This window comes from Plasmodium falciparum, assembly GCF_000002765.6.
Source record: "Plasmodium falciparum 3D7 genome assembly, chromosome: 1".
Taxonomy (NCBI): domain Eukaryota; phylum Apicomplexa; class Aconoidasida; order Haemosporida; family Plasmodiidae; genus Plasmodium; species Plasmodium falciparum.
The window spans coordinates 360,001-382,500 of record NC_004325.2 but is presented as its reverse complement, the minus strand read 5'-3'; the positions used below and the strand labels follow the sequence as shown (position 1 = coordinate 382,500).

The following is a 22,500-nucleotide window of genomic DNA, read 5'->3' as shown; positions in this document are numbered from 1 at the left end:
TATATGAACAATAATATGAGAATATATAATACATAAAAATGTATCAAGTACACATTTATTTATCCATTAATATAAATCATACAACACTTTTGTATCCAAAAAGGTCCCTAATATTTTTTATGTTATATTTAATCATTGTTGGTCTCTCCAGACTTAGTCCCCAGGCTATTACGGATACTTCTTCGGAGAATCCCATGGATCTTAACATTTCTGGTCTAAAGATGCCACTATTTCCAACTTCTAGCCACTTTTTACTCTGCTCGTGATATCCATATATTTCCATGGATGGTTCAGTATATGGATTAAAGGTCGGTTTAAATTTTAGCTTGTGAATACCTATGTGTTTATAAAATGCTGCTAATGTACCTATTAAATGAGAAAGTCCAATATTTTTATCGATAATAAGTCCTTCTACTTGATGAAATTCAGCTAAATGTGTACTATCTAAATTTTCATTTCTAAAAACACGATCGATACTAAAATATTTTTTGGGTTTTATACATCCTGCTTCTTTATATTCTTTGGCTAGTTTAAATAAAGCTCTACAAGAATTTGCTGTAGTATGAGTTCTTAAAACATTTTTTTTACTTTCTTCTAGTTTCCATTTATAATTCCATCCAAAACTTCCATAATCACCATGTGTATGTACTCTTTTAATATTATCGATATATTCTGTATCTACAAATTTATCTATACAAGTTTCTGGTTCTTTTATAAAAAAGGTATCTTGTAAATCTCTACTTGGATGTTGTTGTGGAATATATAAAGCATCGAAACACCAAAAAGATGATTCTACATAATTATGAGTTTCCATTTCTTCAAATCCTAAAGAAAAAAATATTTCTTTAAATGTTCTCATTTGTTTTGTTAAAAGATGAATATTTCCCTTGTTGATTTTCTTCCCACTCGAAAAAAAATTATATTTTTTTATATCATATTTTTTATATTCTTCATTTTTTAATAATAGATAATTTATATCTGTAATTTGTTTTTTAATATCTTTTTTAAAAATGCTCGTTTTAATTACATGACTATATGAATTTTTTTTTATTTCTAATAATTTCCTTTTTTTTAAATCTTGTATTAAATTGTTAATAATATTATTATCTTTACAAGAATTTTTCATTTCATTATTATTTAATGCGTTCTTCGTATGATTTTTATTTTTTAAATGGGCAAATAATAGTTCTTCATCATGACCATATTGATTTATTATATCCAAATATATTTGAGTAAAGTCTTGTATATCATGTAAATTACAATTACATGTTAAACATTTATCAGCTTTATTTAATTGTATCGTACGATTTTTTAAATTTGTATTTAGACCTATATCTCCTATTTTTCCAAGGTTTTTTTTTAAATCTTCTAATGTACATTTATTATTTTGAATTACATATTTTATAACAATAAATTCAGGAGAACCTTCTTTTAAATATTGTTTACCTTCGTCACTCAAATGATATGTATTAAAAGATTTAATAAGATTAATAATATAATATAATGTTTCAAGTTTTTTAATCATACCCATTACTTTATTATGATCAATATTATATTTCTTACTTATCTTTAAGGATGTTGTATATTCATTTATAAGTACATCTAAACCTTTCTCATCTTTTAATTTTTTGTAATATTCATTATTATTATTATCTTCTCTTTTATTAACATCATCATCATCACCATCATCATTCTTATTATTATTTTTATTTTCTATCTTACTCAAATTAAATTCTTCTTCAAGTATGTTCAGCAAATTATATAATTCCTCATTTTTTTTCTCTTCCACATTATTCGTACTCATTTTGAAATGAGCTTTTGGAAAAAATTAATTAGTAAACCTCACAAAAATTAAAAAAAAAAAAAATGAAATGAAATGAAATAAATGAATTATATAAATATATTATATTTATGTTATATATACTTTTTTTTATATATGTAATGAGATCTACTTTTTTAAAGTTTGTATATATTGGTATAAAAAAAAATATATATACATATATAATATATATATATATTTAATATATATATATTTATATTTATTTAATTTACTTTATATTGGCGTAAAAAGAATAAAATAACAAACATAACTTACAACACAATGTATACATAAACTTATAACATAAAAAAGGAAAAAAAAAAAAAAAAGAATGAATAAATAAGAAAAGAAAAAAATAAAATAATATAACTCTAAAAAAAATATATATATATATATATATATTTTATTCTTTTAAAATCGTATTCATAAAGGCACTTCACAAAAAAATCATTATTGTATATATATATATATATATATATATATTAATATATATTTATTTATTTATCTATCCTTTTTTTTTTTTTTTTTTTTTTTTTAAATATATATATATTTTATATATATATATAATATACATTTTTATATACAATATAATCTTTTTTTCTTTTATAACAAAAAAATATATAAATAATATATATTTATATTTATAATAATACGGAAATGATTTTGTAAAATTATTGATAATTAAAAATATATTAAATATTATCATTAATATTTAATATAAATAAGAACAAAATATATATATATAATATTACATACAAATGTATATTTCATCTATATATATATATATATATATATGTTGTATTATATTATTATATATAAATATATTATTTTGCCCTTGAATTAATAAAAAATAAAAAATATATTTTTTAGATATTATGGAAGGACAGCATAAAGAAAAAAATACAAAAATAAAAAAAAGTAAAAAACCGTTAGTTGTTAGTAATAGAAAACCATTCAACGTTTTTGAAAAAAAAAAAAGTGCAAAGCCGCTCGTAAGAGATCCTCGTTTTTCTGATTTTTCAGGTAATAAACAAAAAAAAAATAAACATATATATATATATATATATATATATATATATATTATTTATTATTATATGATGACATTTTATATTGTTAATTTCTTCTATAGGATCGTTCAATGCGAACTTTTTTAGAAATGCATACAAGTTTTTATACGACTCAAGAGAACAAGAAAAGAAGATTATAGAAAAAAAATTAAAAAGCAAAAATATAACACAAGAAGAAAAGGACGAATTAAAAAAAAAATACAATGATTATAAAAGCACTGATATATTATTAAAAAAAAAAGAAGAAGAAAGGAAATTAAAAGCAGAATTAGTAAAACAGGAAAAACAAAATATTCTAACCAAAAATAAAAAACCTTATTATTATAGTGATAGAAAAATTAAAAAAATAGTTCAAGAAAAATTGTCGAGTAATAAGAGTTTAAAGAAAGTTATAAAAAAAGAAAAAAAAACATTGCAAAAAGAGAGAAAGAGAAACATCATACCAACAAGAAGAAATATGGATTAAAAAAAGAAAAAAAAAGAAAAAAAAAGAAAAAAAAAAAAAAAAAAAAAAAAAAAAAAAAAAAAAACATAAAAATGTAAATATAAATATATATATATATATATATATATGATATTTTTTTCAATGAAAAATAATTACTTATTAATTATTATTTTTTTTTATGTGAAGTTGTTTTGTGTATTGTGTGCATATATACATAATAAAAAAATAAAATAAAATAATAATATATATTATTTGTATGTAACATATATTATGATATATATCCACAATTTCTTTTATTTATTTATTTATTTTATTTTGTTTTTTATTTATTATTATTTTTTTTTATCTTACTATAAATCTATACATATATATATATATATATATATATTTATAATATTTAATCTATTCATATTGTAACTATATATACTTTTAATTAAATGATTATTTGAAAAAAAACTTAAAAAAAAAACATACCTTATATTTATATATAGTTTCAAATATTATATGTATATTTTATTTTTTAATATATTATTGTAATATAAAATTTTAATAAATAATAAATGGTATAAAATGCTTAGAAGAAAAATTCACATTCATTTTAATAGTTATAAAAAACATTTTTTTTCTCAATTAATAAATAAAGAAAAACATGATAAAATAACAGGAAATGTTATCATGTTCGATAAGAGGAAAGGTTATGGTTTTATAAGTATGTTTTACCATAAAAAAAAAAAAAAAAAAAAATTTGTACATAAATAGATTCTAATTTATATCACATTTTATGTGTTCTATTTTACATATTATGTTTGATATCTTTTATTTATGTGCTACGTATTTTTTATTTTATATAGAACCGAACGACGGAGGGCCAGACATTTTCGTACATTATACTGACATTTGTCAAAGTAATTTTTTAAACATAATAATATAACATAAATATTTCCTTTTCCTTTTAAAAGAAAAAAAAAAAAAAGGAAACAATTTCTTAATACAAAAATAATAAAAAATAATTTTATCTTAATATTTCACTTTGTAGGTAGAACTTTTGAAGTTACGAATGAAGAGAAAAAAAAATTAGCATGGAATGCAAATATGGATATAACGCAAAAGAAGGAGGAATATAATTTTGAATATGATAATAATAATAATAATAATAATAATAAACATAATAAAAAAAAAGAAGAAATTAAAAAAGAATTTAAATATTTGGTACCAGGAGAAAGAGTAAAATTTTCCGTAATATACGATGAAAAAAGTAATTCAAGTAAAGCTATAAATGTTGACTATATAGATTAAAAAAAGGATCTTATGAAATGAATAAAAAACATAAATATGAGAGTACAAAAAATATTATGAATAAATATTTATAAAATAGAAGCCTTTCTTTTTTTTTTTTTTTTTTTTTTTTTCATATTCTTTCTCATTTATTTTATTTAAAAATTTTTTTTTTTTTTTTTTTTTTTTGTTAATGAAATATGGAATACTCCAAAATGTAGATAATATATAAATATAAATATATATTAAATATATAATATAATATATATATTTATATGTATATATTTTATATATAATAAAATAATAAGGTGTGATGTTTATCAAGGTCATTAAAAAATAATACTCTCTTATAATTAAGATATAATAATATTTTATGGGTAATTTTATATAAACCATAAAAAATAATAATATATATATATATATATATATATATATATATATATTTCGATATTATCATTATATATATAATTTTTATTTTAATTTTATTTTTGTCGTAAGAAAATATTTAACATCAGAATAAATTATAAAAAAAATTAATTTTATTAAAACATAATTATATATATATATATAATATATTTATTTATTTATATGAAAAAAAAAATAGGAAAATTAAGTAAAATATGAAAAAAATATATATTATTTGAAGTCAAAAAAAAAAAATATTATATATATATTTATATTTATTTATTTTTATTTTTATTATTATATTATTGTATTTTTTGTTACCTGAATTGTTCATTTTTTTTTTTTTTTTTTAATCTGATATTTTGAAAAAATTAAATAAATAGCTTATTTAATAATATAATTATTTCCCATAAGAAATAAGATTGTATTATCAGTTATATATATTTATATATATGTATATATAAAAAAAAAAAAAAAAAAAAAATATGGCTAGTTATCAATATTTTAGCTATATAGATTTATATAAAGTGAACAATGTGAATTTAGATCCCTTTACAGAAGTATTTAATGATAAATTTTATTTGAGATATATTTATAAATGGCCTCATATGAATATCATAACAAAAGAAATAGATGATCACACAAGTGGATATATTTTAGGTTTGTGTTAAATAAAAATTTATGAACAAAAAAATTATGTATAACGAATTGATATGTATATGTATGTATATATATATATATATATATTATATATATATGTTTGTGTGTGTAAAGAGATACATTGAAAAATGGGAATATAAAAAGGAGTAGTATTTTATAAATATATATGTATAAGAAAATATAATTGACTTTTATTTATCATATTATATATATATATATATATATATTTTTTTTTTTTTGTAGGGAAGGAGGAAGGGTTTGGACAAGATTATCATGGTCATGTGACTGCTTTATCCATTGAAGAGGACAGCAGACGAACGGGCAAAGGAGTTGATTTAATGACCGAATTTGAAAAGATAACCCAAATAATACATAAAGGAAATTTTGTAGATTTATTTGTTCGAGTTTCTAACAACCCAGCTATAAATATGTATAAAAAATTAGGTTATGTAATTAATGAGGAAATTAATAATTATTATTGTGGTAATGAAAGTGCTCTTGATATGAGGAAATATCTAGACATAACAAATTCATGACAATTATAAAAAATAAAAAATATAAATATATGTATATATTATTTTTATATGTATATTTTTTTATATGTTATATTATTATTATTATTATTATTATTTTTTTTTTTTGTGCATTTTTAAATTATGAAAAATGAAAGAAAATCATTTTTTTTTTTTTTTTTTTTTTTTTTTTAAATTCTTTTCTTTTCAGTACATATATATATGTATATATTATATTATTGAAAAATATAAGCATATTTGTAAAATAACAAATAAATCTAATTATCCCTTGTACCTGTCAATTTGTTTCATTTTTATACATTTTGATAATATTTTGTTTATATATATATATGTATATATACATGTACATATTTTTCCTTTCTTTCTTTTTATTTATTTTTTTTTTTTAACTATTTTAAAAATGAACTTAATTATTCCTTTTTTTTTTTTTTTTTTTTTTTTATATATATATCACACACACACACATGTTTTAAAACTATATGCCATATTATCATTTTAAACATGAAAATTTTATATTATTTTTGAAGTAGGAATAGGAAACATTCTCATGTAGAATGTATATGCATATATATATTTAACATAGTAAAACAATTCAGTGATAAAAAAAAAAAAAAAAAAAAAAAAAAAAAAAGATCATGTCGCGTTTGATGATATCATTTTGTACTTATACGTATTTAAAAAAAATATATATAATATTATGAATAATATATGCTCGTAAAATTTTTATCTAATGTATTGTATGCATTATTTTTATAATTTTAAGTACTTTTTTTCAAAGACATTTCATATATATATATATATAAAATCATTTTAAGGTCATGCATAATAAAATTCACATATTTATAAATAGATGATCCATTTGCAAAAATAAAAAAAAAAAAAATATATACATATATACAATATAATCATATGAAAATATTATTAAATAATTTAATTAAAAAAAAAAAAAAAAGAGAAGATATTACTAAAAATAAAAAAAAAAAAATATATATATATATAATACATTTTAATTATATGTTTATAAATTTATAATTACCTACAATTATAAAAATATATATATATATATATATATATATTATATATTATATATTATATATATATGTGATATTCACGCTTTGTGGAAGAATATAAATTCTGAAAAATTTTTTTTTTTTTTTTTTTTTTTTCCTTCTATTATCTATATATATAAGTATTAATTTATATCTTAAAATGGAATATATGGCATTGGAATTAAAACTTTTGAAAATTAATCATGGAGCTGTGAGGAGACTCTTGAAGGAATTAATATTCTACGAAGAGGAAGAAAAGGAATTAAGAAGTAAATTGAACACCCTTAAGGTAATAAATGAATAAATAAATAAATAAATAAATATATATATATATATATTTCTTCTACAAAATGTTTTGTCGTTTTATAAAATATAATACATATATATATATATATATATATATATATTTTTTTTTTTTTTTTTTTTTTTAATGACAGGATGAGAATAAGGGTGAAAACGAAATAAAGAGGGCAAAAGATATTTTAGAAGAAACTGTAAAAGTAGTACCACATATAAATAGTTCTTTACAAAAAAGCTTGAAAAAGTTATATGAAACAGTTTATGAAAAATTTCCAGACATCCTGGAAATCAATGACAAAAAAGTTGGCATTTCAAAAAAATGTACAGAAGAAGAATTAAAAGAATTATTTAAAACAAACTATGAAGAATTTCGTAATGAAATTAATATTATTAATCAAACATTAGAAAATGTGTTTCTACATATTAAAGATGCAACCTTACCATCATCCAAAAAATCTGTTATAAGTGAACCAGTCTTATATCAAATGGAAGAATGCATTGATATTTAATTACAAAAAAAAAAAAAAAAGCAAACATAATATGATATATTATTTATATATGAGAGCATTCATCATATATATTATATATATATATATATATATATATATATGTGATTTTATAAAATATACTTATAAGTATATATATGTATAATTTTTTTTCATGTTTATATAACATGAATAAACTATTCACCCCTTAATTATTATTATTATTATTATTATAATTTTTTTTTTTTTCTTTTTTTTTTTTATACATATATGTAATTTTTCCACATTTAATTATTAACATACTAACAAATATATTCATAATATATTCATGATTTTTTCCCTTACAATAAGTTTTTATTAAATGTTATTTTTTCCATTTCATTCCTTTATTTTTTTTTTCTATTATCAATAAATATTATTTTCATGCAATGTTCCCCCACCAAAAAAAAAAAAAAAAAAAAATAATAAAATAAGAACAATAAAACATTCACAGACATATATTTTTATATATGCATACACAAATATGTTCACATAAAATATTTAGTGTACGCCTTTTAATACGTCCTTTTTACATAAAATTAAGGGTGACATGTAGAAAGGTTATTAAATGAAGAAATTACAAAAAAAAAAAAAAATAAAATAAATAAATAAATAAATATATAAATATATATATATATATATACATGTACAAATGTATAACAAATGTCCAACTTGTTAAAAGGTATTATGTTAAAATATAGTTTGCCTTATATATATTTCTTTATATTTTTATTTTTATTTTTATTTCCTCATTACAAGGATTCGTAATTTCCGTACGCGTCCACTTAAATGAAAATGCGTCATATAATAAAATGATTTACAATTTCAATAATTATCATACATAACTATCATATGAGTATAACTAAATAATTAATAAAAATAAATATATAAGTGCCTATGAAAAAACATAACTTTTTATTATTCTTCCAAAAAGGAAAAACGAAGCACGTAAAAATATCCACTGTCATTTTAAATATTATATATAAATATAAATAAATATATATATATTTACACATTCGTAAAAATATATATAAAATGTATAAAATGTTTGAAACTGTATAGAATAATGTAAATACCTACAAAGAATAACAAAAAAAAGAATACGATTTGGCATATACACATATACTAATATGTATATATATATATATATATATATATATATATTTTTTTTTTTTTTTTTTTATTAAGCTTTATAATTTTTTCGATTTTTTTATTTATTATTATTTTTTTTTTTTTTAAAAATAAAAACTTTCAATAAACTGCAATGGTAGACTTAATGCCTTATATTTTTATGATTCAATTTTATTTTATCTTCCCATGAATATTTTGCAAACAATAGCACCTTAAACGAACAATAATAATAATAAAAAAAAAAAAAAAAAAAAAAAAAAAAAAAAAAAAAAAAAAAAAGATGATCACAAATATTATAACAAAAACAAATGATGAGTATTTTATGGAGATAATAGGACATATAAGAAATTACCCTAAGAGACCAATATTTTTCATAGAAGAAATATATCCTTTTCTTAATTATATCTCCTTTAAATGGTTTGACAATATATACGTTATTTAATTATGTGCGTACAAATATGGCATATAAAAAAATTCTACAATATATATATATATATATATATATATAACATATTCATATATAACATATTCATATATAACATATTCATATATAACATATTCATATATAACATATTCATATATAACATATTAATATATATATAATATATTCATATAATATTATTTATTTGTTTGTTTATTTTTGTAGGGAGAGAGATTTCAAACCTTTTGACTTTATCCAATTTGTTCATAACAAATATTTCATATGTCCTTTGATAGTAATAATTTATTTATTATTTTGTAAATATGGGAATATTCTAATGAGAGATAAAAAGGCGTTGAATTTGAAAAGAACTATATCCATATGGAATTTTGTTTTATCATTTTTTAATTTGTTAGTAACAATAAAATTGTATCCTGTATTAATATATATCATATATCATTATTCTTTGACAGGTTTATTAATTATTCCTCCGATATATACGTGTGGATTTGGTACAGTTGGATTATGGATATGTTTTTTTATTATATCAAAATATTTTGAGTTAATCGATACTTTATTTTTAATTTTAAAAAAGAAAGAAATAACATTTTTACATTGGTTTCATCATTCAACTGTTTTATTATATACATGGGATACATATTATGAAGAAATACCTGTTGGGTTTATTTTTATTTGTATTAATGCGTTTGTTCATAGCATTATGTACTTTTATTATTTTTTGGCTAGTTGTTATAATAAAAAATTTAAATGGAGTATTATTGTTACACTTATACAAATTTGCCAAATGTTTTTAGGTGTTTTATTAACTAGTTATTGTCTTTATATATCTTATATATATACATATAATAATAAATGGACAGTTTCCTTTGTTCACAAATTAAAAAATAATGTTACCTTTCAATATGGACATTATATATCAAGAAAAAATATTATATTGGCTTCACTTATGTATATATCATATTTATATTTATTTATAAATTACTTTTTTCACAGATATATAATTTCATATCTTATGAAAAAAAAAAAAAAAACATGAAACGTTTGGGACAATTACTTAAATGGATAAGTAACTAAAAACAAACAATTATGAGTTGTGTATTTTGGATTAATTATAACATGAAAATTAAATAAAATTAAATAAAATAAAATTATATTATATTAAATTAAAATACAAAAAATTCTGACTGTTCATAATATATATATATATATATATTAATAGCTAGTCTCATAAAACGCATAAAAAAAAAAAAAAAAAAACCTTTCAGTGTCATATGTGTAACCATTAAAAGGTAATTATAAACACCAAAATAATTTGATTATAATTATATTTTATATTATACTATTAATAATAGTAAGCAATTCATTTTTTAAATATTGGATATATGAAAGAATAAATAAAGACATACAAAATTATTAAAAAGGTATACCCTTATATTAATATATATAATATATATATATAATATTACATATATGTTTAATATTATATTTTTCTTCATATTTATTCTAACCCAAATACAAGTCAATTTTTTTTTTTATCTTTTTATTTTTATTTATTATTTTTTTTTAATTTCATTTTTATTATTTTATATTTACACATATAAAATAAAATCTGATAAAACTCCATCTTTATATAAGAAAACAAAAAAATTAACACATATTTTATAAATTTATAAAATCGTTTCTTCCTCTCTCACTCAAAGCACAATTTATTCATTCTTTCTTTATTTAATCATATTATAATATATATATATATATATATATAATTTCATTCTTTTTATTTAAATGAATAACTTTCAATTTATTACCCTTCAGAACACAAGGTTCATGTAAAATAAAAAAAAATAAATATACATAATTATATTATATTATATTATATATATTGTAAATATATATTTTTTTATTAATGATTATTCAAGTATTATATAATCCTAAGAAAAAAAAAATATATATATTTTTTGAACACTTCTAAATATGTTATTATAGATAAGAAGAAAAATATAATATTTATCTGCCTTTGAATGATTCGTATATAAAATATCTGTATTAATTACCCTAGTAATATAAATGCTAAAGGGCAAAATAAGTGAAGAATTATCATACATATACATATATATATATATATATATTATATGTATTTATTTTATAAATTATTTTTCATACATATAATATTTATATTTTATATTATTTAAAATATTTGATATACTGTTTACAATTTTAAGAGGGAAAAAATGAAAAAGCAATCAAAATAGTAATAGGATAAAATAATAAGTAGATTTGTTATAGTATAGAATAAATTATCTTATTATTTTTTTAGATTATTAGCATATTATATATATATATATATATATATATATATATATATATATAATTGATGAATTATATAATTTTGTATAAAGTTAAGAAAAAGGAAAAGAAAAAAAATATTTTCATAATAAGCGTATCAAGTGCAACTTTCCTTTTTTGAATTATTTTCATTATAATTAATTAAAATATTATATATATTGCATATATTGTATATATTATATATATATATATATTTTTATATATATATAAACATTTGAGCCCTTCTTTATAATTGTTTTGTAATTTATATTTATGATATATACATATGTATATGTATGTATGCATATATATTAATTATGTAATACTAAAAAATAAATATATATAAAGACATGTTAAGTACAAATATAAGCTCGAATTTGAATAATACACTTGTTAATATAACAGGCCGAGAAAATAAAGGAGAATGGCTATTATATCCTCAATCTAACTATGAGTTTAATATTGATGAGAAGTTGAAAAATAAATTTATTATAGATAAGGAGAAATGCAAGAAACGTATAAATGCGTATAATAAAAATGGTATTCGTAATTCAGTATTAGCAATAATATTATGTCATAGATATGAATATCCTCATTTATTATTATTACAACATATAGAAAGTCAGAAATATTATTTATTGAATGGGAAATATAAAACATGGGAGAAGCCAAAAGAAGTATTAAAAAAAAAATTACAAAAATATATTAACAAAATTAAAGATATACATTTTACACCAGCACAAATAAATAAAGAACAAGAAGAGACAGTTGAAATTGGAGATTTTTTAGGAGAATGGTGGAGAACACAATTCAATTCGGTTTTCTTACCATACTTGCCGGCACATATAAGTAGACCAAAAGAATATATCCGATTATATCAAGTAATCTTATCACCTAAATGTATTTTCCATTTACCTCCTGGATTTACTTTAAAAGCCATACCACTTTTTGATTTAAATAATTGTGGATTGGCAATTAGTGGACTCTCAAGTATACTTTCAAGATTTAAATTACATTGTATGGTACAAGAACAAGATGCCGAAAATTAAAATAAAAAGGCAAACAAAATATTCACATTTTTATTATATATATATATATATATATATATTACCAAGTTAATCATATTTTCCAGTTGTTTTATTTTATTTTATTTATTATTTTTTTTTTTTTTTCGTTTAACTTTTTCATTTTTTTGAATTTTAATCAAAACTGTTTTGTTTTTATTTAACAATAAAACATATTTTTTGTTAATATATTTAATTTTATTTTATTTTTTCATTTTTTATGTTTGTATTTTTTTTTTTTTTTTTTTTTTTATTAATACCCCATGAACATTTTTATGTTCTATTTTCCAATTTGGTAAAATTTTTAGAATAGCTAATTTTTCTCAAAAATAAAAAAAATAAAAAAAATAAAATGGCTATTTCAATTTAGCTATCCAAAATAATATTCTATTGGGAAAAAAAAATAATTTTTTTTTTTTAATGAAAAAAAATGTTACTAAATTTTATAAGAATATAAAGATCTCATAAATATTAATATATATATATTAAGCACATGTAAAACAGAAAATACATGAAATTAAATATGAATGATAATATGTGTACATTTTTTTGATAGAGCATATTTCCTTTTAAAAATGTTAATTTGTTATTCTATATGACGTTGGTGTTAATATGTATAAATATATATATATATATATTGGGGTATATCTTTTTCTTTTCATTTTTTTGTTAAATTTTCAATATTTGAAGTGCCATTATTGTCGTTTTTGCGTTAGCACATTCGTTGTCTGTTTCCAAACATGTCGATGTAAATATCAAAGACCTACTTGTAACGTGAACATTTTTAACTGCAACAAAATATTCATTTTTTTCGAGTTGTATATTTTTGATTAAAGGCAATCCGTTTACTTCAATAAATGTATTTTGTTTAATATCGGATGAAAGATTTCCAACAAGTACTTGAATAGTATATGTACCATTTTCATGAGTTTGGAAAGTCCAGAAATTCGTTTGGCATTCTAAATCGGTAATACAATGTTGACTAGCTGTTGCAGGGGGAAATGGTATACCTCCTGAATAGAGACCATTAGAATAAGATTTTTTTTTTTGTGATGAAGAGTTTAAAAAAGTAATTGGTTTATTCCATCCGTAAGCAAAAGATCCATAATTATTAAAAACATCTCCATAATCTATTAAAAACTTATTTGGTAAATTAAGATCATCATTTCTTTTAAATACAATGGAATAACTATTTGGATATGATGAATAAAATTGAGAAAAGTTTGGATTAATTATTGGAGAAAATGTAAAAGATAAATTTGAATTATTACTTTGATTTAAAGACAAAATACGATTTTGTAAAGTACCTATATAATTTTTTTGTTTTTCATTGATTATAATTAAAAATTTACAATTATGTTTATTTTGGATATTACAAACACCTGCATGAATAGAAGCTTTACATATAGATGAATCTATAGAATATACATCTGAACCATATACTTCTCCAGATAAGTTGTCTAAACAATTTGGATCACATGTTATTAAAAATTTATCTCCATGTATTAACGGAAGAACATCAGGTATATTGTTTAAAGTATTATTATGACAATCATTAATATCTATAGTAGCACCATGATGAGTTAAATAATCATCATTAGTAAGATTACAAGAATTCCCAATAAGTTCAAAAGAACCTCCTGTTTCATTATGATTAAGAAACATATCTTTAATTTCTATTTTGACAAATGTTGTTATAATTGGATGTTCTAGTTTGGTTGTATTATGTTCAATATTAGATGTATGTAAAATTGGGATGATAATTTCGGTATCATCAAATAGTAATGATATTTCTGATGGCCATGTTAAAACATCATCTCTTGGTTTAAATCTAAATTTATTAATTTGTACTGGTGTATTAAAAGAAACTTTAATATATTCTCCAATACCTGAATTTAATGATCTCCATACATGAAATTTTTTATCCATATGCAAAGAACTTAATCCAGCTATGCAATTAAATTCTTTAGATAAAGAAGATGATTCTTCACATTCTTTAAATACAGCATTAGAAGGTGATGACAAAATTTGTTGTTCCCCATTACATATCGTTGGAAATATTTTTCTTTGTTGAGCAAAAATAAAGAAGGGAATATTATTTGATATATAAAATTTTAATTCTGATTTATTTTTTAAAGGAATGAATTTTATTTTAAACTGTTTCTTTTTATAGATTATATTATTATTATTATTACTATTACCTTTATTTTCTATTTCTATAATATCACCCGTATCGAATACTTTCCACAAAGAATCTTTGTAGGGACTTAATGGAAATACATTATCTATAGGCGAAGCGATAAATAAATTTGATGCTGTATTAATAGATAGAGAGAAGTTATTATATGTAGGATGTTCTTGTGTTTTTAAAAGATGTAAACCTACATACTTTGTATTAACATTTGTTATAATCCAATTATTATTATTTTTATACACTTGTTGATTTATATCTACTAATCCAAGTTCAAATATATCAGGATCTAAAGAAGAGAATCTAGTGGGTGGAATAATATTTTCTGTAAAAAAATAATGACTTTGTATTATTTGTTGATGAATTCTACTGGATTTCCAATATAATTTGAAAGAACTGGATTCTTCATTTTTATATTTTAAATGAGCAGAATGTGATATTTCTAGTACAAATTTATGTTTTTCTCCACCTAACAATTCTATAGGTATAGAATTTTTTTTAATTATTTCACTTAAATCATCATTATTTAAAGTATATTTTATATGACTATATTGTGGATATGAAAAAGAAAAAGGTGTATTTAATTTATATCCATCATTATATTGATACATATCATGTTGATTATAATGATACATATTTTCATCTGTCATATCTACAACTTCTTCTAAACCATAAGTTAATATAACTTTATTATTTACCAATAATCTAATATAACAATCTGTTTCTATAGTAAATGTATATGTCCCATTATGTGGAACAAATATATACCCTTCATAACGAATAGAATATTTATGAGGTGATATATTTTCTAATGGTCCTCTACTATTATATAAAAAATTAATATCTTTTTCAATTCTTGTTTCTATAGGTATACCATCAAAAAACAGATTATTAAAATAAGAAACTTTTAATCCATCACTATGTGGTTCATTTTCATATCCTGGTAAATTCTTACAATTTTCTTCAGATTGTTTCACATTTTTATTTTCTTCTTTAATATCTATTTGTAATTGATCAATAATACTTTTTGTTGAATTTAAATCATTAGTATTGTTTTCTATTTTCATAATAGATTCTGAACTCTTATCTAACCATTCATTTATCTTTTCAATCCTGGAATTTATTAGTTCATGCTTTTTTCCGCACACAGAATCATATTTTTGTAACATACTATATACTCTACTATTCAATACATGTAATCTATCCTTAAGTCTGTCTGCTTCTAAAGATTTTTCTTCAAACACCTTTTTAGCATGCAACCTTAACTTGTCATAATTTATCGAATCCCTACAATAATCCCAATCGCGCGAACCTTTTCCTAGTAATTGAACTTCGACATAACACCATTCTCTTCCTAAAATGGAAAGTATAAATTATGTAAAAATATTGATACGGTCTAATATATATATATATGTATATATTTATTTATTTTATTATTTTTTTAAGGAACCGCTTGTTCCGTCAGGGGATAGAGAAGTAGTACAATTTGTATAAGTCTGATCATCATGAAGAAATGCTGCAGCACATAATCTTCCATCTAATGTTTTTCTATGTTGTTGCCTAAACTCTGTTATTTTTTCAAGAGACGTTTCAGGAGCTTTTGTATTTACAAAGAGACTTTTAATGATGTAAAAAAAAAGGCCAACACATGTTATCTTTAACATTATGCCATTAACGAGAAAGATAAAATAATATATCCATTAATTGTTCATATATATATATATATATATATATATATTTTTTGTGTATTTAATTTTTTTAATTTTTTAAACCGAAAAGAATCAAAAATTAATCATTTTAATGAAAATATAACATATATATATATATATGTGACAAAGTAGGATGCTACATATGTATACCCAATTATTGTATAAAATAACACATTTATGAAATATATACATATATATATATATATATATATATATCTTATAGTTAATATTTTTTAAACTTTATATTTGTATCATTGCTTCTGTAAATACACATCTTACAACACCACGAAAAAAAAAAAATTTTATATATATAAATAAATAAATATATATATATATATTATAAATATTGAATTTTATCTATATTATTATATAAAATACAACATTTTTCATGTAGACAATATATATTATTTTATATTATTTTCATTTTTATGTGAACCATTCTTTTTATATTCTTATTTTAATCATATTATTTTATTTTATTATTAAATATATTTTTTCGTTTTTCGTGTCTAATATATATATATATATATATAACAAAAAGTTACTCGATCAATTACAAAAAAAATATAAAAAACCCCAATTAGTACTGTACATATATTTTTATTTTAATTATAAAAAAAAAAAAAAAAAGAGGTTGTTTTTAATTTTTTTAAAGCAAATAAGATATAAAAAGAAGAAAAAAAAAAAAAAACAGAATAATAAATAAAATAATGAAAACGAAAAAAAAAAAGGGAGAAATAATGATAATATATATCAGATGGTACATATTAAAAGGTAGCTATAATACGTGTAAAACTAATGGTAAATGAAAAATTATATTATATAATAAAATTCTATTATGTAGGTACACATCATAAATATGTTATATATTATATTATATATATATTGAAAATGTTGTTATATATAGTACTGGTTAATAAGAAAAAAATCAAAAATTATATACATGTGGTTACATTTTTTTTTTTTTCTTTTTTTTCTCCCCTTTAAAATAAAAAGATATTATATTTACATAGACTTATATTATTTTATAGCAAATGGTGATTCATATAATGTATGCATATTACTATATAACTTGAAAAGATAAATAAATAAATAAATAAATAAATAAATAAATATATATATATATATATATATATATATATATATATATATATATATAACTGTTATACAATAGAATCAACAAAAAAAAAAAAAAATAAAATAATAGGCAGCAATTTAGTTACACACATATATAGGTATACAAATATATATACATATATATGAGCATATTATTTAATTTTACACCGTTCTTATAAAAAATGTAACTAATAAATATTTTAATATATACGTCATATATATTGTGCTTATATATAAAATTTATGCAACCTGAAAAAACGAAAGGGAAAAAAAAAAAAAAAAAAAAAAAAAGTGCAAGAAGATTATGTATATATCTGTGCGTTAAACGAAGTGGATATAAATATATACACATATATACATATGCACATATATACATATACACATATATACATATATATATATATATATATATATATATATATATATATATATATACAAATGCATATATTTTCATGTTCACATATCTTGGTTATAATTTTCTTGATCAAAATTAAAAACAGTTTTAACCTTTCCTTCATCATAATATTTGGTAACTTCATAAGGTTTAAATTCTTCTTCTGGGTCGGTACATTCATATGGGTCTACTCTAGTAACAAAAGCATTACTCCATTCTGAATTTGCTTCTCCTTTTGATCTTCTTTTAAAAACGTTTGGAGAACTTTTAATTGGTATAGATTGGAAGGCACTGTTATATGCAAACAAAGCATTGGAAACAGCTACTACACCTGGATCAATTCCTTGGGTATTTGCATCACCACAATATTGATTAACATCTGCAAAAATTAATGGTTCATTTATTTCATGAACATTTGAATCTTGTAAATTGTTGTGTACTTCATCTGCATACTGAAGAACATTCATGTTACTTAATGATGATGTTCTTTGTACGTATACATTCGTACCCATATTAGCCTTATCAATATTATTTTCCTGTGTCATTTTTAATTTAGAAGCTTTATCAGGTGGTGTTTCATAAAAATTTGGAAGAATGCTTGTTGTACAAATAAAATTGTCCTTTGCATTCAAATGTTGTTCTGGTAATATAACACTTTTGCAACTTAAAAAATCAATTTCTTTTATATTTCCTTGTTTATCAAAACTATATCTTTTTGGTGATATGGAAGAAAGCATCTAAAGGAAAAACAATAATTTATATTGTTTTTAGCAAAGAAAAAAAAAAACAAACAAATTTTTTTTTTTTTCTTTTTTTTTTTTTTTTTAATTATAAATATAAATATATATATATATATATAAGCGTGTGTATATTAATTATAATATTATAAATATGTATATATATATGTGTATATATATGTACATATACATATATATATATATATATATATATATATATATATAATATATATACATAAAATCTATATTTTTAAAATAAAAAATTTATACGTATTAATATATATATATATATATATATATATATATATATATATGTATATAGAATGTAATTTATTAAATATACAGAAAAAAAAAGAAAACAAATAATAAAAAAAAATAGCTAATATTATTTAAATAATAAAGAAAAAAAAAAAAAAAAAAAAAAAAAAAAAAAAAATAGCTAGTATGCATGCTTTTTTTGTGTGTGCGTGTGCATGTTGTTTTTTTCTATAACAAATATATATATGTGTATATATTTATTTATTTTATTTTTTATTTTATTTTTTATTTTATTTTTTATTTTATTTTTTATTTTATTTATTATATTTTTTTTTTTTTTATAGCTATTAAAATTTATTCCTTTTATAATAAAAAAAAAAAATAAAAAAAAATAATTAAAATAAAGGAAGACAAAATAAAAGGAAAACAATACAAATGGATAAATTATAATAATAAAATAAAAAAAAAATATATATATATATTATATTTATATATATATATATATATACATATATCATATATATTTATGAACCTTCTTATATATACATATCTAAAAACAAAAGTATATATATTATATTTTTATATTTTATATCACACCTTGGAAGAACTATTAAAAATGAACTATATTTTATAATGTCTTAGGTTTGTAAGCTTCTGAAGCTAAAAATTGTATATTATTTATATTACACGAAAAAAATGAAATTAAAAATAAGAAATCAGAAAAAGTCTTAATTATATAGGTATAAATAAATTTATGAATATATGTATATATATATATATATATATATATATATATATATATATTTTATTTATAATAATGTTAATTCAAATTGTTAATTTATAATATCTACAGGAAAGGAAAAACAAAAATAAAAATTAATAGTAAAAATTATATAAATAATGTGTCTGTTATGGAAGGTTCATTATACAATAATGTTTATTAGGACATCATTTTTAAACTAGTTCTTTATTTAATTACTATCACTAAAAGCATAGAAAGTTTGTAATCTGGTAAAAACTATTTAAAGAAGGAAACTGAAAAAAAAGAAAATTTATGTAGCTTAAAAAAAAAAAAAAAAAAAAAAAGGTTAAATTCATATATATATATATATATATATATATATATGTATATTTTTATGATGATTATACTTTCAGTATTTCAATATAAATATGTATCCCATTATACTAAAAGGAAAAAAGAAATTATAAAAAGATAAAATTATGTAGTACAAAAAAAAATAAAAAAGGAAAAATAAATAAGATAAATACAGGAAATAAATAAAATGAAACAAATTAAGAAAAAAAAGAAAAGTATATGTATATATATATATATATATATAATATATATTATAAGAAGGAAAAACTTAAAAGAAGTAAGTATATTTTACACTCTTTTCTTTTTCATTTACACATTTTCACGATGTAGAAATATAATAAATATATGGAAAAAAAGTAATGGGTATATCTAGCTCAATAAGGCAAAAAAAAAAGAGGGGGAAAAAAAAAATAATAAATAAATACAATAAAATAAAATAAAATGTATTTTCAATTAAAGGATATTTATAAATTACACGGAAAAAATAATAAATAAAATAAAAAAAAAGCTTATAATTTATAACATAAGAGTAATTTATTTTAAAATATTTATAAATTCATATATAAAAATGAATAAATAAGACACACACGAAAATAAGTAAAAAGAAAAAAAAAAAAAAAAAAAAAAAAAAAAAAGATATACATATATATAAAATATATATAATATTCAAGCTTGCAAGGATAGAAATTTATGAACAGTTTACATTTTTCAATACAAATTTTACCTGATTAGTTCATAATTTTTTTTTTTTTTTTTTTTTTTTTTTTTTATATGAATGGACAATGTCATTTTTTCTTACATGAGTGTACACACTTTTTTTCAGAAAATATTGATAAATACACATATAGCTCATATTTGGAAAAAAAAAAAAAAAATATATCAATATATGTACATATATGTAGATTCCTTTATTTGTCTATATAATGTAATATATAAAGGTTATTATATTCAAACCAAATTAGTTATATACTACCTTTTATATATTAAATATGATATGAATATACTAATTATAATAGAACAAAATTCATAATTCCGATAGAAAAAAAAAAAAAATAATAATAATAATAAATCAAACTTTTTTTTTTTTTTTTATATATACAACTGTTATATGTATATACATGTTTATATAACCTAAGAAAATTATATTTCATTTTATTGTAATATAACACCCAAATAATAGTGTTGTTATTATTTTTTAATTTTTCTATATGCAAGTTGAAATATAAATAATAAAATTAAAAAAAAAAAAAGGGAACATGGTTTTTTTACATAACCTGGATTTATACATATAAATATATATATATATATATATATATATACATATTTATGAGGAATGTTTTTTACAAATGATAATATATGGTGTTATTCATAAATAAATGATTTAACATATAAAAATAATAATAAAAAAAAATAAAAAAAAAAAGATATTTAAAATAAAACAAAATAACATAAAATATTAAATTCAAATATAAGATTAACTTAAAAAAAAAAAAAAAATTATTATTATAATATATTTTTTCCTTTTTGCTTCCATTTTTTTTTTTTGTACTTTTTATTTTTTTTATTAATTTTAAAATTTAAATTCATTAATTAATAAGTTAAAAAAAAAAAAAAAAAATTGACTTCAAACATTGTCATCTTTTTCATTATCAATTATATCTTCATTTTTTGAGGTATCTTTTGGTAGTAACGCTATGATCTATAAATAGTAACAAGATAAATTATAAAAAGAGTGTATATAAATGAGTATTTACTTAATTTATTTTAATGAACTATTTATTTTTATATTACTATTAATTGAACTCCAGCGGCAACTAGCCCAACAGATACATTAGACAGGTGACTCTAAATTAAAAAAAAAAAAAAATGTATATGTGTACACAAATGAGTATATAATATATATATATATATATATGTATATATATATATATATGTATATTTATATATTTATATATTTATATAT

The 22,500-nt window shown here is 18.5% G+C and overlaps 10 protein-coding genes and 1 non-coding gene across 11 annotated transcripts in view; 7 read left to right on the top strand and 4 right to left on the bottom strand.

Moving 5' to 3' along the window:
• Positions 1-76: 76 nt before the first annotated feature.
• Positions 77-1,804, bottom strand: PF3D7_0109800 (phenylalanine--tRNA ligase alpha subunit; the record flags this gene model as incomplete). Its single annotated transcript, XM_001350992.1, has 1 exon — positions 77-1,804. One exon carries the CDS (start codon positions 1,802-1,804, stop codon positions 77-79), a length of 1,728 nt encoding a protein of 575 aa, XP_001351028.1.
• An 890-nt stretch (positions 1,805-2,694) lies between these two features.
• On the top strand, positions 2,695-3,352 carry PF3D7_0109700 (rRNA biogenesis protein RRP36, putative; the record flags this gene model as incomplete). Its single annotated transcript, XM_001350991.2, has 2 exons — positions 2,695-2,842; positions 2,949-3,352. The coding sequence occupies 2 exons, from the start codon at positions 2,695-2,697 to the stop codon at positions 3,350-3,352; spliced, it is 552 nt and encodes a 183-aa protein (XP_001351027.2).
• Positions 3,353-3,901: 549 nt separating this feature from the next.
• Positions 3,902-4,627, top strand: PF3D7_0109600 (cold-shock protein, putative; the record flags this gene model as incomplete). The annotated part of the gene is made up of 3 exons (XM_001350990.1): positions 3,902-4,040; positions 4,183-4,236; positions 4,368-4,627. The coding sequence occupies 3 exons, from the start codon at positions 3,902-3,904 to the stop codon at positions 4,625-4,627; spliced, it is 453 nt and encodes a 150-aa protein (XP_001351026.1).
• Positions 4,628-5,496: 869 nt separating this feature from the next.
• PF3D7_0109500 (N-acetyltransferase, GNAT family, putative) lies at positions 5,497-6,207 on the top strand (the record flags this gene model as incomplete). The annotated part of the gene is made up of 2 exons (XM_001350989.1): positions 5,497-5,671; positions 5,915-6,207. 2 exons carry the CDS (start codon positions 5,497-5,499, stop codon positions 6,205-6,207), a joined length of 468 nt encoding a protein of 155 aa, XP_001351025.1.
• Positions 6,208-7,413: 1,206 nt separating this feature from the next.
• Positions 7,414-8,062, top strand: PF3D7_0109400 (tubulin-specific chaperone a, putative; the record flags this gene model as incomplete). Its single annotated transcript, XM_001350988.1, has 2 exons — positions 7,414-7,542; positions 7,691-8,062. 2 exons carry the CDS (start codon positions 7,414-7,416, stop codon positions 8,060-8,062), a joined length of 501 nt encoding a protein of 166 aa, XP_001351024.1.
• Positions 8,063-9,488: 1,426 nt separating this feature from the next.
• Positions 9,489-10,686, top strand: PF3D7_0109300 (fatty acid elongation protein, GNS1/SUR4 family, putative; the record flags this gene model as incomplete). The annotated part of the gene is made up of 2 exons (XM_001350987.1): positions 9,489-9,625; positions 9,855-10,686. 2 exons carry the CDS (start codon positions 9,489-9,491, stop codon positions 10,684-10,686), a joined length of 969 nt encoding a protein of 322 aa, XP_001351023.1.
• A 1,636-nt stretch (positions 10,687-12,322) lies between these two features.
• PF3D7_0109200 (cleavage and polyadenylation specificity factor subunit 5, putative) lies at positions 12,323-13,021 on the top strand (the record flags this gene model as incomplete). Its single annotated transcript, XM_001350986.1, has 1 exon — positions 12,323-13,021. One exon carries the CDS (start codon positions 12,323-12,325, stop codon positions 13,019-13,021), a length of 699 nt encoding a protein of 232 aa, XP_001351022.1.
• Positions 13,022-13,705: 684 nt separating this feature from the next.
• On the bottom strand, positions 13,706-16,891 carry PF3D7_0109100 (LCCL domain-containing protein; the record flags this gene model as incomplete). The annotated part of the gene is made up of 2 exons (XM_001350985.1): positions 13,706-16,581; positions 16,678-16,891. 2 exons carry the CDS (start codon positions 16,889-16,891, stop codon positions 13,706-13,708), a joined length of 3,090 nt encoding a protein of 1,029 aa, XP_001351021.1.
• Positions 16,892-18,508: 1,617 nt separating this feature from the next.
• PF3D7_0109000 (photosensitized INA-labeled protein PHIL1) lies at positions 18,509-19,183 on the bottom strand (the record flags this gene model as incomplete). The annotated part of the gene is made up of 1 exon (XM_001350984.1): positions 18,509-19,183. The coding sequence occupies one exon, from the start codon at positions 19,181-19,183 to the stop codon at positions 18,509-18,511; it is 675 nt and encodes a 224-aa protein (XP_001351020.1).
• Positions 19,184-19,914: 731 nt separating this feature from the next.
• PF3D7_0108900 lies at positions 19,915-20,514 on the top strand. The gene has a single exon (XR_002966594.1). It is a non-coding gene; the product is annotated as an uncharacterized ncRNA (non-coding RNA).
• A 1,647-nt stretch (positions 20,515-22,161) lies between these two features.
• PF3D7_0108800 (mitochondrial carrier protein, putative) overlaps positions 22,162-22,500 on the bottom strand; it is a gene marked incomplete at both ends in the record, with an annotated part of 2,506 nt that continues 2,167 nt past the window's right edge. The window contains 2 exons of the mRNA XM_001350983.1: positions 22,162-22,236; positions 22,329-22,382. Coding sequence (XP_001351019.1) covers positions 22,162-22,236; positions 22,329-22,382 — 129 coding nt within the window. The remainder of the gene's footprint in view (positions 22,237-22,328; positions 22,383-22,500) is intronic.